The sequence below is a fragment of the Vanellus vanellus genome (genome assembly GCF_965231255.1).
Source record: "Vanellus vanellus genome assembly, chromosome: 8".
Classification (NCBI taxonomy): domain Eukaryota; kingdom Metazoa; phylum Chordata; class Aves; order Charadriiformes; family Charadriidae; genus Vanellus; species Vanellus vanellus.
This window is the reverse complement of record NC_138913.1, coordinates 24592155-24609650: the sequence shown is the minus strand read 5'-3', so window position 1 is coordinate 24609650 and position 17496 is coordinate 24592155. Positions and strand designations below refer to the sequence as shown.

Genomic DNA, 17496 nt, shown 5'->3' with positions numbered 1-17496 from the left:
TTTGAAAGTAGATATTGCTGTGTTCTGAGCTCCCTTAGAGAATGATTTTTTTTATTATTATTAAATCATTCACTGTTACTTTTTGATATTATACAGAGATACCCAGCGGGCATATTGCTGCCTAGAAAAGTTTTGTTCATACCGCAGTGGAGGATTATCTTCAGCTAAGGTGGTTGGGTTTGCTGAATGGTCTGACTGTCACTTGCCAGTCGCACTAGGAGTGTTTGTCTTCTCTTTCAAGGTAGATATTCAGCTGCTATCAATACTTTTAATCTGGGAAGCACAGGAATCAAAAGTAGTAATTTTATCTTGATATTGCAAGCAGAGAAATGCTCTGGTCCTGGGCCATGAGAATGCTTGGATTTAAAAATCTAATAAATTTTTGAAATTGTACTCTATAGAAAGAAAATAATTTTAGGATTCTTTTCTCCTGCAGCAGGTAATTAATTATTCATACTTGTATGTATATGAATCTGTGTTGGATATTAATTTGGTTTTTGACACAAGTTTTCAGAACACTTTTAGAAATGTTTGATTTTGCACCCTTCAGTGACCAAAGTGAATCTCATAATGAGAGGAATAGGTGATTTCTTAGTATATTATTTGAGTCTAATCTATAGTATATTATTTGAGTCTAATCTATTTCTAATCTATAAACTCTATTTCAGAGTTTAATCCTGTCTAATCTTAAGTGCAGTCTGTATTCCGTAAATTGATTATAAAAATAACACTATGAGTTTTTTAAAGACTTCATGCTAATTAATTTTCACCTGGAGTGAAACCCTTTCCTCTCATACTTTTCACATGATTTTTCTTGGATTTGCTTTAAAGGAGATCTTAAATGTAACAGTAAGTATGCTGGCCCCTGAGCTTAAAAATGTAAGCACAATAAAACCAGTATGACTAGGTGTTTTTTTTATTGTATTCCCATGGATTTATTAACATTCTCTGTTTTGTTGTGCAGTGTACGTTAAATCAGCATCCTGACATTTACTCTGCTTAGTGTCTGATATTACAATGTGTCCCTGAAGGAACGGTCTTGCTGAGGCAGTCTCCTTTTTCTTTTCAGGGCTCGCTTTGTTCAGAGGCAGGGCTTTGAAGCTTTCCTTGTTGAAACCAATGTAAACATTTTGACTGAGTGGTAGCAACTGTATCTGGACTGTTTCTTGCTTTGGTGCTGTGCTTTCTCCAAACTAGATTTTGAGAAATGAGCAGCTGCCAGTAAATGGAGGCTGTAGTCTGGGTAGGTGCAAAAGATGCAATAGATCTAAGAAGCAACTTTTGCCTCATCTGCTCTTTTAGCTACTTGCTTTTTCTGGTGCCCAGATTCCTCAAGACTGTCACCTTGGAAGTATTCCAAAACCTTATCCTTGTTTTATATAGGCTTTTTTGGTTTTCCTTTGCCTGCCTTAAGTTTGATGACAGCAGCAGGAGTATATTCTATGATACAAATCCATCTTGAATAGTTGCCCTTCAATATGAGTGGTGTTCTAGTCCCTTCCACCTTCTTTTTAGAGAAGTTCAAAACCTCCATGAAGCATTGATGTGAAGGTGCTAATGGTGAGTAGTTCTTGTTTTGTTATGTCATCTTGCTTGATCAAAACATGGAACCTGGCTTCATGAAACCAGCTAGAGGGCAAACAATGCTCAACAGTTTTCGTCCTGGGTAGGATATAGCTACCTATTCAAGGTAGGTACAGCTAACTCCTTTTGGGGAAGCTTCCCAAAATCTCAATGTTTCCTGTTAAAACGCAGTTCTGTTGGCACCTGGGAGGTATAGTATGCCTGCCTGTAGGGAAGCCACTTGCTCTATGCTGTGTAAAAGTGTTTGGGTTAGTAAAATTACATATGGAAAAAGCTGCCCAATTTCATGAACTGCCTTGGTGTGCTGCTGATGCTACTCTGGCTGTAGCTACTGAGTACTAGGTGGTTCTCGGATATTACTTTCCAGGTGCTCAGGTTGCACTTAAATCTGATAACTGGCATCGGTTTGTTCTTGGGATGAAGAGAAATGAAAGTTCTTCAGAGTTGGAATGGGATGATACTGAGGGTCACTATGTTCTTGTCACTGTCTGGAGTATAAAGTTCTCTCCTTTGCAGTGAGACTGGGTGAGGAGCATGTATATAGCTTTCCCTTTCTAAAGAGGGCTGTCAATGTGTAAGAACTTTCATCAGGAACTGTAATTTGGTTGAGTCCCTTTTGGGACAGTATTAATATGGAAAGGCTAATCTGAAGAAAAAAATGCCCTTCAGCTTTAAATTGTTTCTGTGTTACCGTTTTTCAAGCCTTTCACTGTAATTAGTCTGTGGGCCATCAGCCTGTTGTCAGGAAATAATCACAAGATGTCAGAATCTCTAATAAAAATTGATTTAAAGGGCACTTGCCTGTGTTCGCCGTTTCATTTACTGAGTTTTGATTCCTGTACCTTCTGGGGAGATTGACACCACTCATAATAGGTGTTTCCGAGTGAAAGAATGAGCCTGTTTGAGCGGTGTTTTGCACATATTTAGGCTGATGTATATTACTTGATAAGCTGCTGGGTACTGACCAGTGTTTCACTATCCAAATAAAGCCTCCAGTCTGAACAGTTTTATAGAGTACAGAGGCTAGTGTCACGAATTGTCTCTCTGACTTCGGTGGGACAGCTGGCAATGTATAAAGCGGACCACCTGCCCGAGCCTTGGCAGGATGAGGTCCCAAGGGGTAAACTGCTTTAGGAAGGGGCGCAGCCAGTTGCGCAGCACAGATGAAAAGGAATAGCTTCAAAACACTTAAATGTCAGCCTGTTCCCTTCGATACTCTCACAAGGCTGATTCTGTATTTGCAGGAAACTGCTAGCTGTCACTGTATAGTCTTAGGAATTAAGAATGTTCAATCTATTTTGAGCTGAAAATAATCAAGTTGTGCGGGAGAGAAAGTTAGCACGCTAAAGGAAGCTGGCTGTCATCTGTGCATAATAATTCTGCTGTGCCTTTTCTGAGCTGGCTACCAGGTTTAGCAGGAGAATCCAGCGCTCCGCTGCTCTTCATGTGAGTAAGAACAGGAGAGCTCAGACTTAGTGTGGTAGTAGTGGGTTTTCCTTGTTTCTTCTGGGTTTTGGTTGTTTCCCTTAGTTAACTTCCAGGTAATTAAAATAAAAGGTTTTCCTTTCAATATTTTACTTAATTGAAATGGAAGGTATTTTTTTCTCAATGAAGATGGAATTGATTTAGATGAGTAAATCTAGTTCTTCCTTCCTCCCCGGAGTGTTGGGAAGCTGGCAGGCATCTTCCTGCTCTCAATGTGCAGTTGCTGAGTGCAGGAAAACATGCTGGGCAGATAACAGTGCAGCCCTGTTCCCCACGAGTCCCCCTGTCACCCATGGGGCCGGAATGCAAGTGTCACATCAGGGCTCTCGGGAAAGCACTAGCACAAAGCAAGTCAGTCCTTGGCTTTGAGGACAAGGATTTGCCTCCATGTTTTTACTTCCAGGTGTTTTGTGGTTTTTTTTTTTTTTTTTTTTTTTTCAGTTTGCCTTTTGTTTAGCCTTTTGCCAAGCTGCAGGGTCAGAGTGCCGATCTGAATCATAACCTTTTTCTCAAGCTACTACAGGGAGTTCAGAGCAGGGGGAGAGAGGAGCAGAGTCTTCTAAAGCTTTTAACATTGGTAAATAAGGCCTTTTTGGTGAATGCTCTTCTTATTTATGGAAAAGTCAGTTTGCATGTAGCAAGTTTCCAGTCAGCTCTAACTTCATCTGTGTACACAGCACCTGGTCTGCAGATGTGACACGTATGTACAAACCTTATATAATGCTGTGTGAACTCATGTAAACTTATAACTTCTTGAGGGGAAAAGATGCTATTTTGTATATTGTTGTGAATAAACAAGAGGTACAGCTGAGAATATCACGTACATGGTGGGTGACTGAACAAGGGGATGCATACCAACGAGGGAAAGCGACAAAGCCTCCCTGCTACGGACAGGAGCTGCTCCCACCAGTGGAGTCTGAGTCCTCCTGGCCCAGGGGAGGATGCCTTTGTGAGGACACTTGCAGAGGTGACCCTTGTCATCGGACAGTGACTCTCCAAGCTTGCCGAGCGATGTGCTGCTGTGGTCTTTTGGTCTCCTACTACCTCGAAGCAGCTTCTACGTCGCTGCGATAAAGGTACTGTGGGGTGGGAATCCCTCTTCTGTGTTTTACCTTGCCTGGGATGACCAGTCCACCTTGGCTTTAAAACATTTCCCAAAACGTGTTACAGGACTAGGATGGCTTCCCTAGAAATGCCTGTCAAGGCAGGGGAGAAGCCGTGCTGTCCTGGCTCCTTCCGGCAGAGCACGGTGTTGGAGGGAGCTGGGTGTGAAGGGGTGTGTTGATGCGCACCCCCAGTCCTTCCCTGCCTGACTCTTGAGGATTTCAAGTGGGATCTCCTGCTCCGCCTCCCTCCCTGATGCTTCTCCATACAGCTGTCCCTGCTTTATGGGAGGGATCCCCCAGGTTTACTTGTGGGTGGGAAAAGCCACAGAGGAAGGAATAGATTGACATTTAATGTTTCCACTTAATTGGAAATAAACCTTTCCTTCCCCTTGGAGTGGCCAGAGAGTAACAAACTGTACTTGCATGTAAGGAGGTCACATAACTGTCCTCCAAGAGCAACGGTGTGATGCTGGACTGGTCCCCTTGGATGGGGCTGAGGGTGAGCTCAGGATGGGTTTGCTGATTTACAATCCTGTGGCACACTGAGTCTTTTCATCATGTACCAAATTCCAGTACTAATGTCATTTGACAAGGATGGCAGCTGGCAGCCTTGCTCCAGCCTGAGCATGCTCAGGATTGGTGTCCTCCAGAGTATTTCAAAGAGTAAACTTTAAAGCTGATGACATTGCCTGCATGGAAGTGCCATTGCCTGATTAGCTCACTGTAGGGCTTTATCCTAATCTCTCTGCCTTCTTCCATGCCGAAAAGCCTCTAGCAAGTTTACACTTTACAAATAATTACAAGTCTTGCAAGCAATTTATCTCTTTCTTGTAGCTCTTCATGGTTTAGTGCAGCTGCTATTTGTATTCCAATTAATTACTGGCACAAGTGATTACATGGGGTTGAGGCACAATTAAGTCCAGCCTATCATTGTGTTTAAAAGGGGCTGTGGATGCTTTCACAGATGGTTTCCCTGCTGGATGGGACTGGCCAGTGTCTCCAGCTGTAGCCACGTTATTTCTCCCTAATTGTCAGTGCAGTGACTTAAATCTTTCATTGAGGAGTGTTTTTCCTTTCCGCCTTCAAGAGAGTGTGCTGCCTTCCTGCTGTCTGTCTTTGAGTGGCGATACAGGGAGGGAAGAGTCAGACAGCGGACAAGATCAAAGGAGCCAAGTGCTCTCTTTATAACCTGCCTTAATTAAAAAGCGGCAAATAAGACCTCGTTCTTGGTGTCCTCATCATATTGGTTGCTATCTAATAGGAGCTGCTGGAGATGTTTATGCCCAGGGGCATTGTGTTTGTGTGCTTGCAGCAGTACATTAATTTCTAAAGGGAAAACCAGCCGTTTAAACCTCTGCAGCTGGAGTGGCAGCAGTGACACCTAACTGTGTACTTGGCATCTATTGTCAGGATTGGTTTAAAAAAAAAAAAAAAAAAAAAAAAAAAAAAAAAAAAAAAACAAAAACCAAAAACCCAAACAAACCCCAAAGCATTTAAATTTGTTGGAGGGCAGGTGATCCTGTGCCCTTTCAGCGCGCCAGTGTTATTCTTGGCTCCTTCACTACAAGGTAATCATATGTTCAAATCAAGTGCTGTGCAATCCTGGGGAGCCAGCCCAGGCCTTGGGTATTTTGGGCAGGTTTTCCCATCCCATGGGTTTATGGACCGTGGAGGGAGAGTAAAACCACAGCAACTCAGTAATGGAAGAAGGCTGGATTCGTTAGGAACTCCCCTGAGCTCATTCCCCAGGGCCTCCGTACCCTCCCAAGCCCTATTTGCAGCTCTCCCCCAAAAGCAGCATGGGGCCAGCCTGGTCTCCTGCAGCTCCCTGCCCCTGGGCTACGGTGGTCAACCTGGCTGTGTGCCCCCGGTGTGGCAGAGCCGGGAGGTGAAGGTTTGATATCCATACCACGTGTAGGGATTTGGGTGGTTCCTGGGTTATAAGGACTCGCTGGGGGCTCGTAGCCTGGTAGGGTGGTTGCTGGCCATGCTCGGCTGCTGCTCCTGAAGCTCCTCAGCCCAGTTTTGGCTAGCTCAGACCCCATGTGCAGACACCCGCAGACCTGGGCTGCCTCAGGAGGCCATGACGGTGCTAAGGGCAGTTTCGGGGCTGGACCCTGGCTGCAGCGGGGTGTTTGCTGGGGGGTGTGGTGTGTGTTCTTTGCCCACCCTGCCCCATGGCTCTGCTTGCTTTGCTGATGGCGGGAGCCTCTCTTGGGAGCATTTGCCCCAGGGGAGAGCTGGGAGGGGGCTGATTGCTGCTCCTGGGGGTGCAGAACAGCTTTTTGAGTGGATGGTGGCTTAACCTGGGACTTGGTGCCTGCTGCAGAGGTAAGTGTGTGTGTGTCTCTAGCTGAGCTCTGTAGAGCAGGAATCTTACACAGATTTGAGGTGAAAGCTTCAAAACCAGTCCAGCTCTCTAAAGGGAGGGCTTTGGCCCCTTTTTTCATGCAGCGGGGACTTGCCCTGTTCACAGCCTGCTGCCTGGGCTAACTGGGGGGGCTGGTCTGTTGTTTGCTGGTTTTTGAGGTGCTTGGTGGGGACAAGCACAGGGTGAGCAGGTAGCCTGCATGGAGCATCCTTGTTGGAGCACTGGGAGGAAGATGGTTTCTGCACTTGTATCACTGAGGGAGAATATCCTGGTGAAGCTGCATTTTGGTATTTATGACAGTGACAAGGGGGCAAAGCCAGTACAAAGGAAGCCGTAATGGTTTTCTTTAAAACTTCCCAAGTGCTTTGTCTTAGTCTGTTTACAGGAGTTTCTTTCTTGATAAAACAGACAGCACAGAAAGGGTGTGCTATTGGCAAGCGGGAAATCTCTGCTTGATCAGGATTTTAGCCTGGGATTCAAAGCTCGAGGTTTAACCCTCTAAAGCGTGTTCGAAAGTGTCCTGTAAAAGACAGAAGCCCCCGCGGTGCTTTGGGCTGAGGGGAGGCTCATGCTGGAGCTGCTTTGCAGTGCCCCTGCAGCAACCCAGGGCAGGGCTGCCAGGGGGCAGGAGAAAATACTCTTAAAGGCAGGTCCCGCCTGGTCCAGGCTGCCCTCTCCTTTACGCATCCTCGCCGCTTACCGAGGCAGCGGTGCTCGTGCTCCTCGTAGCCCGTATTTTACACCTTACGTGCTATGTGGTTGCGTTTGGAGGGCTGGGCAGGGTTTGGGAGAGGTTGCTTCCTCAATGCGTTTACACGAGAGACCCGGTGCGAGTTGAAGATGCGTTGCACAGCGGTGGGAGGAACTGAAGTGAGGTGCCTGTGCCAGCCGCCAAGGTGGGAGAGCGTGGGGCGGCTCGGCAGCCCAGCAACTGAGGAACAACTGGGGCGCTTTCCAGGGGAGCCACCTTCCTGGTTTTCTGTTATCTATTTTTGGTGAAACTAATGCGCCCCTCAGCAAGCAGCCCGACTCCTGCCCTGGCAGTGAGGTGTCAGCCCCGCAGCTCCCTCGGGCTGGAGCCAGAGCCCCCAAACACCTCCGGTGCTGCACCCCTGCTTGATGCTGCAGGGGAGCAGAGCACCCAGTGACCCTGGTTTCGGTGTTCCCACGCAGCATGCAAGGAGGCAGGCACCTGTGTGTGACGGAGAGTTTGGAAAAGCCATTTACAGGGTGGCAAGGAGGCTACATGTTTAGTGATTAAATAAGATAAAAGACCTTTTGTACTAATATACAGCATTCTTGTGGAGCTTTGTTATCTCATGGTCTGCGATAATGTGAATGTGTATATATATATATGACATATATTCTTCCCATATATGAATTTGGCAGTGACTGCAGTAGTAGGTGACACTTCTCCTTCTGGACATGTGGCCCCAAGCACCCCCACCCTGACAGCTGGGACAGGGGAAGACCCAGGACCAAAACCAGAGCCAGGCTTTGAAACAAGGACTTCCAGGCTGGGTCTCTGCTGCGGGTCTTATTCTGGTCCTTCGTGTAGCCCTCTGCCATCCTGCTGCCATAGTGGCCAGGATGGTGACCCTGGGCCTCTCCTGAGGTGCTGGTCATCTGCCACAAGGTCTGATGGCACCTGCAGAGACCCTGAATGGGGTGAATTGTGGTGTGGGATGATGCAGAGGTCTAGCGACCACATGGGGTTCAATGAGACTTTCCCATGAGGGCGTGTGGCCCAAGTTTCTAATACATGCCACATTTCTCCTGCTGCAGCCGTGGTGACTTGAGGTGGGAGATGCTGTTGGCCTGGGTGGAAGTCATATCAGTATGGGTCACGCTGGTGATGGGGCCATTGCAGGGGCTGGTGAGATACCCTGGGCTCTGCCCTGGCCTAAAGCACACTGTATCAGATGTGCGTGGCAGCGTGAAAAGCCATGTTGAAGCCTCTGAGTCCTGGTATATGGGCTAAACCTGTAAGAATATTTGCTCCTGCTGCGTGGCAGCAAGGAAAGGAATAATTTGACTTGGCTGCCTCTTGGGAACTAGTCTTTAAATTAGTATTTCCTCCTAGTGTTTATCCCAAAGGTGCCTCTTAGCACTTCGGTCGTTTCAATTTTCCCTGCCTTCAGTAAATCCATCTGAAAATATTTGAAAAAAATACTGCAGAAGCTCTGACTTGCTCCTTTCATTTTAAGCCTCTTATGCCATTTGATCCAGCAACTGCTGCATTTTTAAATCTCCTTTTGTTTATGGATTATTTTTTTTTGAGTTTGTGTGTTTCAGTGTTTTTCTTTTTCCCGTTCCCTTACGGTTAATTCACACAATAGGGTTTTTCCCAGCTCTCTGAATCAGATTGAGCATCAGTTTAGCCCTTGCTGAATCTAGTATGCTTGAAGCCTCTTGGGCCAGTGGCCAGCCCTCAGCCTGGCTGGTCAGGGTGGATTCAGGCAAAGTGGTTTTGGGGAAACAGTCTGGAAAACGGAGCTTCTCTTATCCAAAGAGGAGGCAATACAGTGTGAGGTGGTGAGATGCTGAAGCCTTGATGAAAGCTAGAGGGTTGGGAGTTTTTTGGGGAAAGCAAAAGGGGGGTGTCCCTGTGCGTGCCAGCCCAGGGTGCCCCTGCCTTGCTGGAAAAAAAATTACAAATAATTTCCTGGGCTGCCCGGTGAGGCTAGGAGAACGTGCCTTTCTTCAAACCCTTCCCACCGACGCATACAAAAATGCAGGAGCATTCTCATTGAAAGAGTTTTTTTTTTTATTGTTGTTATTATTTGTCAGGTGGTAATTCACTGGAGTGTAGAAAATGCTGCTGGTGAAAGTAATTTCAGTTGAAGCTCTTAATGCCGCTTTTTGCTTGTAATAACGCATTAGCTCTGATCTGTGTTAGCTTGTTCTGAAGCTTAATGGGAGTCGTCTTTGACTGTATCTGAGAAGCCATCAAATCCTCTTTTAGCTAAAAGTCAAGCGAGCTCCTTGGAGAGCAGTTTGATGGGATTGCTGCTAATCTCAGCCTTAATACTCTTCACCCGTTGAGCCAACCTGGTTGAGACCTGGAGCAAGTCCTGGGGTTGTTCATCCCAGGAGCCCACTCAACATGGGAGGCACAGCAGCTGGTGTGCCAACCAGTGCTAATGGCACGCTTCTGGTGTGGAAAAGAAGAAACACCGTTGCTAGCTCTCAACTTCTGACTGCACTTGGGACCTATTCAGAGGGGAAGCGGGCCAGGCCCCTGCCAGCTTGCAGGTGGAAACTAAGAGGCTGCTTGTTTCCCCAGTGCTCATGGCCTCTGGCTGAACAAGCACTTGAGCCATTGCTTCCAGCGCCAGGTGAGTGATTTGGAAAGGGACACCTCCACCCTGAGGTCCCCTCTGCCCAGGAGTCTTGAGGGACCTTATGTTGCTGGTCAGACACGGTGTTTGCAGGGGAGCTGCTGGCATTTCTGAATGTCACATCTGTGCGGCCAACACATCTGTGACCACCTCAGGATCCCCAAAGCCACGCAGTCAACAGGCTGCTTATGTTGTGCAACCTCACTGATGTTCGTAAAGCTTTTCAGATAAATCAAGAGAAGACCCCTGCCCTAACTGAGTGTGCTGTCTACATTAGAGATAGCAATAGGGGATAAACATAAAAGGAAGACCAAAGGAATAAAACTAATGAGAGTTAATAATCTGAATATATTCAAAGATCTGGGCTAAAGAAGGGAGACAACAAACCACGGGTGGAAGTCAAAGGACCTAATAAGACAGAGAGTTACAATAGGAAAAATAGTCATCTGTTCCGGCTGAAAACAGGAGCAGAGATGGCTTTTGTGAATTGTTTTCTCCCTCTTAACTCAAATTTTAAACCATGTACCCTTGTTCTAAATAAATTTAGGCGGCTAAGAAAGGCAAATTCACAATGTAATATCTAAATGTAACCAATTTTTCTCTTATCAGTTTTAAATGTAATTAAAGGTTAGCCCATCCTGAGGGTTACTCTTTCGTGATGTGGCAGGAGTGGTATTTGACTTTGGGCCCAGGTTTCCACAAGGAGAGCAAGAGCAGAGGTAGGAGTGAGCTCTTGGTTCTACAGAAGTGTATAACCTCACTGATTTCACAGGAGATAGGGTCCACCCTTGGCAATCGTTGCCGCCCACGAAAGGCAATTTTCTGCTAAATACTGTATAACTATAGTGCCAGTGCCCCAGGATGCTGTCTGGGGTTAAGCCACCTCATCCTCTCCTGTGTAGCACCCCCTGCTTTAATGGACATCTGGGTCTGGATACAGGAGGAAGCCCATGAAAGTGGAATCATTGATGTTGTCGGCATAGACACCGTTGTTGTCCCCCTCCCCGTACACCTGAAGCCAGACCTCATCCCCAGAGCTGAGGTGCAGCAAGACGGAGCCACTTGCTTGGTCAACGTTGTTCTTCTGGAACTGATCGTAGGTGAAGATCACCGCCTTGTCCTTCTTGTAGAGGCTGACCTTGACATCTGTCAGGTAGACTGTCAGATGGTAGGCAAAGTAGTACGTGCCGGGGATGCTGCAGAGGAACTTGCCGGTGCTGGCGTCGTAGTGGCTCTGCTCGTTGTAGAAGATCTTGCTGAAGCGGATGGGGACGTTAGGGTGGGGGGCTCGCTCCTTCAGCCCCACGCTGAAGGCGGAGCGGTAGACGAAGGCACCTTCGCCCTTCTCCCCCTTCTGCCCTGGGTATCCGGGAAATCCTCTTGGCCCCTCCCGCCCTGGGGTTCCTATTTCGCCTTGGTCACCTCTGGGGCCTTCCACACCTGGGGGACAGAGTGGGGACGGGGAGTTGTTTGCACTGTGCTGGCAGCCGCTACCCCCAGACCGAAACGCAGATGGGGCTGTGGCATGAGGATTTGCTTGGCAGCATGGAGCGAGGGGTGTCCCTGAGGAAAGGCTGGATGACCTCAACACCCCCCCGTGCGCTGAGACAGCGAGTGGAAAGCCCGCTCACCCCCCTGGCTGTGTGCATTGCTGCCAAGAGCAGTGCTTCTGAAAAAACATGATTAATTGGAAAGATAACCACCAGACCAAACTCTTTGACTTAGGTTGTGGGATCTCCATCCCTGCAGATATTCAAAATCCATCTGGACAAAGTTTGGGCATGGACCTACCAGACGTGAGACCTGCTGGGGCTGCCCACGGGCTCCAGCACTGAGGTACCCCCTGCTCCTCACCAACCTTGCTCTCCTTTCTCTCCTTTTAATCCGTCTTTTCCGTCTTTTCCATCCCGGCCGGGGAGCCCGTTGTGGCCGGGGTAGCCAGGCGCTCCTCCCATCCAGTTGGCACATGGTGTTTTGGGGTCGGGCTGGACATCCTGGGCAGCCACCTCTGTGCAATGGGGGGGCAGCAGCAGCAGCGAGCAAAGGAGGAAGCCTGCTGAGCCCCTCATCGTCAGTTCCTGATGAGGACAATGGCTTTGTTAGCTTTGAAGGTTAATAGAGAAAAAAAAACAAAACAAAACAAAAACCATGAAGAAAACCCACCCTTGAATAATGAGAGGCACAGAAGACTGAAATTTGGATCAACATATCCAAAGGAAAACAATTCTGCTCGCCCCAAGGGCCCCTCTGCATCCAGTGTGGTGCTGGCGTGTGCTCCACGAGCCAAGCTGAGATGGGGCTCCTGGGAACAGCGTGGACCTCAGCCCGGGAGCATATCCAATGCAGAGAGGAGCAAATGCCAGAGTTTTTCCCCCGGCGCTCGCGGGCTCTTTGCACAGGCACAGATGTAGCTCTGGACCGAGCGTGGCAAATGCCAGGGTATCTGTGGCCCATTTCTTTGCGAAGCTCTACTCAATTAGCCACAATATGCTCTAACTTCTGCCCATCTGGGTGAGCAGCTGATTGGAAGTACGGGTCCGGCAGAGCCTGTCTCAAAGCCTCAGAAGACTTTACGCTGAGCTTAAAGGTATAGGGCTGCGGGTACATCCCGCTAACCTGCGTCTATCTACCGTGAACAGAAACTACAGCCGGGCTTTCTGTTTCCTCTGAGCATAATCTCATATGAAGTTATGATAATGGATTTTTTCCACCCAAATTACGGTTTTGGATTATGGGAAGTTGCGCAGTCTTTAGGCACTGTAGGGTCATATTTTTCTTTAATCTCGTTGCCTGGTGAGTCAGAGCAATTAGTGCGGCTCCCCAGAACCAGGTGGGTGGTGACACCTTACGGCCAGCCTGGGGCTTTGTTCCCATGCTGCCAGAAATCGGTGGGACCTTGGTGGGCTTTGGGCCAGGCTTTTAGGAAACAGATATTTTAAAATGACTATTGTTGTGTGATACTGGTCCCTGGGAAGAGATTATAGACTGGAACAATAAAGGTATCCTGTTATGAGGATTGTAAGTGGCATAATAGGCAATAAAAAGTGAATAACAGCATGGCCATTAGAGTCCCTGAGCTCTGTAACTTCCAAGAAAAATAATATTTCAGAGCACTTCCTTTGCAGGGTTGATTTTCCTAGGCAAGCTATTTAAGTGTCATCTTTTAAATAATGCCTTATTAGCTCTCGCGTAATTGCTTCAAAGGAAGCTGAGTATCAAAATTGTTACCACAATTCCAGTTTTTGCAGGATATTGGGGGGACCTTCGAAGAAAACTTCAAAGCTCTGGTCAATGACTTCGGTGGATAGTACCTAACAGATAAAATCAGGGAATTCCTAAAACTGTGCCTGCCCTGCCAGGCTCCGGCACTCCAGCAGCCGCGATGACTGGCACCCTGCGATGGGGACCAGGGCCTGGTGTGGAGGCAATTTTGGGGCTGAGGGTGCCATGGGGTCCAGCGCCCACAGCCTGAACCTCAGGCAGTGCTCCCGCGTCTCTGCCCTTTGGGAAGCGAAATGCCCCTTTGCAACAAGGGAGGTAGCGATCGTCCATGGACCAGGGGGAACCCGTGAAACAGGTGTCTCTCAATCCTTCAAGCGGCTTGGACTGGCAAGCGAGGGTGTGCGTATTTGGGCACACCGCGAGATAGCCATTTAACTGTGCCTCAGTGGACTGCACTAAGGGGAGGGAGCCCCGTCCCCCTGCCTGGGTCCCCTCTGGCTTGGCTGCATGTACGTGCCCCTCCAAAATCAGCACAGGCTGTCTGGGGTCATCTAACCGCGTGGAGACACACTAGTGTTCCATAAACATCTGCCTCAACATTGCATTTCTTGAGCTGCGTTTTGGTGATTTTGTTGGGGCTAGTTCTGCTGTCTCATATGCTGCCCAGAACTCAAATATCACTAAAATTTTAGTGAGGGGTGTTCAATAGGCAGCCCCGGAGGCAGGTCTTCATCTGCTGCAAGATAAACCCCTCCTTTAAGGCCAAAAGCGGTGCAAATCTGAGGCAACCCAAAGCAGCTCTCCTGGCAGGCGCCCGTCCGGCGTGCTCTGAAGGGCTCGAAGCGATGCCCGTCCCACAGCAACCTCCGGCAGCTCTTCGCTGCGGACACGTTACGCAGTCTAGTTTCTCCTTTCTAGTGAGAAAAGTGTTGTGATATGCAAATAGAAAACTCCTTCTGTTGCTGCAGTTTGACTCAACCACAAGTGGTTTGCTTGTTTGAGAGACGAAGCAGTTCTCGGGCATAGGTATGTCATACAAAAAGAAAGTTTTAAGCTACATCTGCTGGCTCCAAGTTTAACATCTGGTTTAGGTACGATAGCTCTTTACTATATCTTTCCCGTTTCTTTTTGTCTTTCCATCTGATGCTCAGCAGTGTAACATGAAATAATCTGCTATGTTTAAATGTCAGTTGTACCTTTCAGGCAAGGAACAGCTGAACCAAGCGTCCTTGGTGGCTTTCAGTGAACACGGTAGCTGCCCAGGGAATAAAAGCTCACATGCGTTATAAGAAGCTTACTCATTTATCAGCAGGAATCAGCATATCATCTATAAGAACAATGCTACACAGTGATTCAGACCGTGATTCAGAATTTAAATGTCACGTTATGCTATATAAATAGTATATATTTTTATATATATAAAACCATAAAAGAAGTCTTTGCACGAAACACCACACAAAAAGCCCATCTATTTTCCAACTCCGGTATTTTCTTCAAAGGGTGTTAACCAGGGGTTTGGCTTATGTCGATCTTTTTTCTGTCTGAATGGCTTGTAGCATAGTTTTTGCTGACGTTCCAGCAGTGACTTGCTCCAGGGGGATCCCACCTTACATCTGGGTGGTGCAGGTTTCTGGCAAGGGGCTGGTCCGACTCGGGGAGATTTGGGGCAACCCCAGGCTTCCCAGGAGTCTTCGAGGAAAGCGGTGAATCGAAAGGTGCCAGTGCAGCGCTCGCTGTTACAGTCATGTGGCTTTTCACGGTTGTTCCTGACTACTTTTGATTTGGGAGTTTTGATCTCTAAATAGTGTTTCCAAATACAGGAGTATGAATTGAAGGGAGATCGGCTATTCTTGGTTTGAAATGCTCACTGGCTGTTCTGAGAATAACTCTAAGAAAGGAAACTTCTTGCAAATAGAAAAGTCTGTCTGTCTCGTTCAGCCCAAAAGAAGAGGAAAATCCTGAACTTAGTAAGAGGGTGGAAAAAAAAATATCATGCTTACCAGCTGCTTTGAGTCCTAGTTGGCTTGCTGCAGTCTCTTTAGAAATGAAGTCCGGCTACCACTTCGCTATCCCTAAGGGCATGAGGAGCTGTCAGCTCAGACGCTGCATTTTCCATTTGCTATTGCGCATGCTGACCTACAAGTTGTGTTTTCCCATTAATTTTTCCTGGCCATCACTTAAGTTTTGGACCACTTATATAATGCGGTCACATTGGGATAGCTTGCGAAGATAGCCTTAACGGGGAAAAGATGGGTTTGGGAATTTGGTGGGAAGTGAAGGAGCAATGGTTTGCTGGAGAAGCCCGTGTGAAAGCCTGCTCGTCCAGAGCTGCTGCTCCCTGTAAGCGGGGAAATGTTGTTAGCAGCTGGGGGAGAAAGTGTGTCTGCAGCCTTGTATCAATGCACTCAAATGCGGTGGGTTTTTTTTTCAACCTGTTAGTAAATGAATTATTGTGTGAGAAGTTTTGGCTTCTCCTTTTAATGGCAAGGGCCGTTCCTGCCCGGAGGCTGCTGCCGCACCAAAGAAGGGCAAAGCTGCCCGAGGGGAAGGGCAGTGCCGGGGGAAGAGTTTTGCCTTAAACCAGCCAAGCATGTGCCAGCGCTATTGTAAATCAGTAGAGTCATTTCAGCCCTGTGGATGGCTTTTAATCTATCGCACGTTTTGGCTTTATGTCAAGACATAGCCAAAAGACAAAGCCTTTCACCTCCCCCCCGCCCCCCCCATGTCTGTCTCCTTCCAAAACGGAGGTCGGACCTTGGAGAGCGGAGGCTTTCCTCCCCGGCCGCCCCGGGGCCATTCAAGGTTAGCGAGGCGGGACCTTGGCAAACCTGGGCTCACAAAATCTGACCAGGAAAAAATAGCGCGATGAATGTTGTTGCAACCAGGCGTGGGGAGCCGGTGTCCTTGGGGGAGGGGAAACTCATCCAAGTGAAAGTCAGCAGGACACTATGCCGAGTTACCGAGTTGTTGTAAAGACCTGGCTATCTGGAAGGACTAAAAGGATGTCTAAATGAACACATTAATAATTTCTTACACATAGAACTGGGAGTCATCCAGGGTGAATTTTGAAGTCCTGAGGAGAAGGGTGCAGAAGGGAGGAGCCGCGGGACAGCTGCTCGCTGCCTGCCTTATTTTGGTCAAGCCCTTAGCCCAGCATTTGAAGAATTTGATTTTAATTTTTTTTTCTGGATGATGGTTTTTCCATGCAATGTTGAGGCTCAAAACAGTCCCTCCTGCAACCCCAGTAATGTATGATGGAGATTTAGTTGGATCTGTTGTTTTTGTATAAATGTGATTTACTAGAGTCATGTGTCTGTGTTTGTGTGCGTGTGACACCACGTTTCCGTCGAAGCTTCCTCTCCTGCGCCATCAATGGAGGAGCGGGATCTTGGAACTGAAATAGGAACTTTTTTTGCAGTGGAGACGAGAGGTTTTCGGCTGCTTCTCCTTGGGGTGTGAGCAACACAAGGCTGGTTTCCCTGCCGACTCTCGGCTTGAACCCCCAAATGGGGTATTTATTAGGCTGCCAGGATTTGAAAATTGAACTTGACATGTTTAATAGGTAGTGCTGCAATTACCTCATGGCCTTTCAATTCAGTTGTTAGGAAAATACCACAGTGATAAATCTTTCAGTGGTCCATCAATAGCCTCCCACACGTTATCTCTGGCTCCCAGAAGAGGGGTGGGCGGCAGCGCTGGCTGCCTGGTTTCTCTCTGAGGGTACAATCGGCTGATGGAACCCCAGATGCTCTCGCATTTATGTTCGCAGGTTGGTGCTGGCTCCTGTTCCCACTGCAGAGGGAGATATTGTACAATCCAGTGAGCTACTTCTGGCTGTGTGATAGGAAAACATTCAAAATGCTCTGCCCGGTGACGAGCAAAACCTGCCACCAGATGCAGACTGGACCGGCAGTGCCCGCAGCTGCGGTGCTCAGAGGCAGCAGCTCTGGTTGGGGCTGGGGGGTCTTTTTGGGCACAGAGAGAAAGCTGCTGTCCCCAGGTCCAGTAATACCTTCTCCGCTTTGCACCGTGGTCACCAGAGCTCTGGTGCGGGACACGCTGCCCGTACCTAACTCAGCTACAAACCTTGTGCTGAGCCTGACCTTGTTTTCTCCCTTGGATCTGATGCAAGCCTGCAAATAGGGAAAATACAGAACTGACGTGATGGACTGTGGGTCGTAGCTTTCGCTAAGAATTAAAAATAAGCAGAAAGTTATATTTAGCCATCTATAAACAGGAATAAAGTAGAGCAGGAGGCTCGTTATCAGCTGTGCTCCATCAGCGCAGTCATGGTCCCCGCTGGGGTGACCTGAGGGCTGAAAAGCCGCTTTGGCGGCGGGGAGGTCGGGATGGCTGTCTCAGGAGGAGGTCGGTGGCTGCCCAGGAT

At 48.0% G+C, this 17496-nt stretch overlaps 1 protein-coding gene across 1 annotated transcript; it reads right to left on the bottom strand.

Moving 5' to 3' along the window:
- Positions 1-9301: 9301 nt before the first annotated feature.
- On the bottom strand, positions 9302-15251 carry ADIPOQ (adiponectin, C1Q and collagen domain containing). The gene is made up of 3 exons (XM_082487036.1): positions 15110-15251; positions 11746-11965; positions 9302-11327 (listed from the first exon to the last, which is right to left on the bottom strand). The coding sequence occupies exons 2-3, from the start codon at positions 11954-11956 to the stop codon at positions 10801-10803; spliced, it is 738 nt and encodes a 245-aa protein (XP_082343162.1). The 5' UTR covers positions 11957-11965; positions 15110-15251; the 3' UTR covers positions 9302-10800.
- Positions 15252-17496: the final 2245 nt, after the last annotated feature.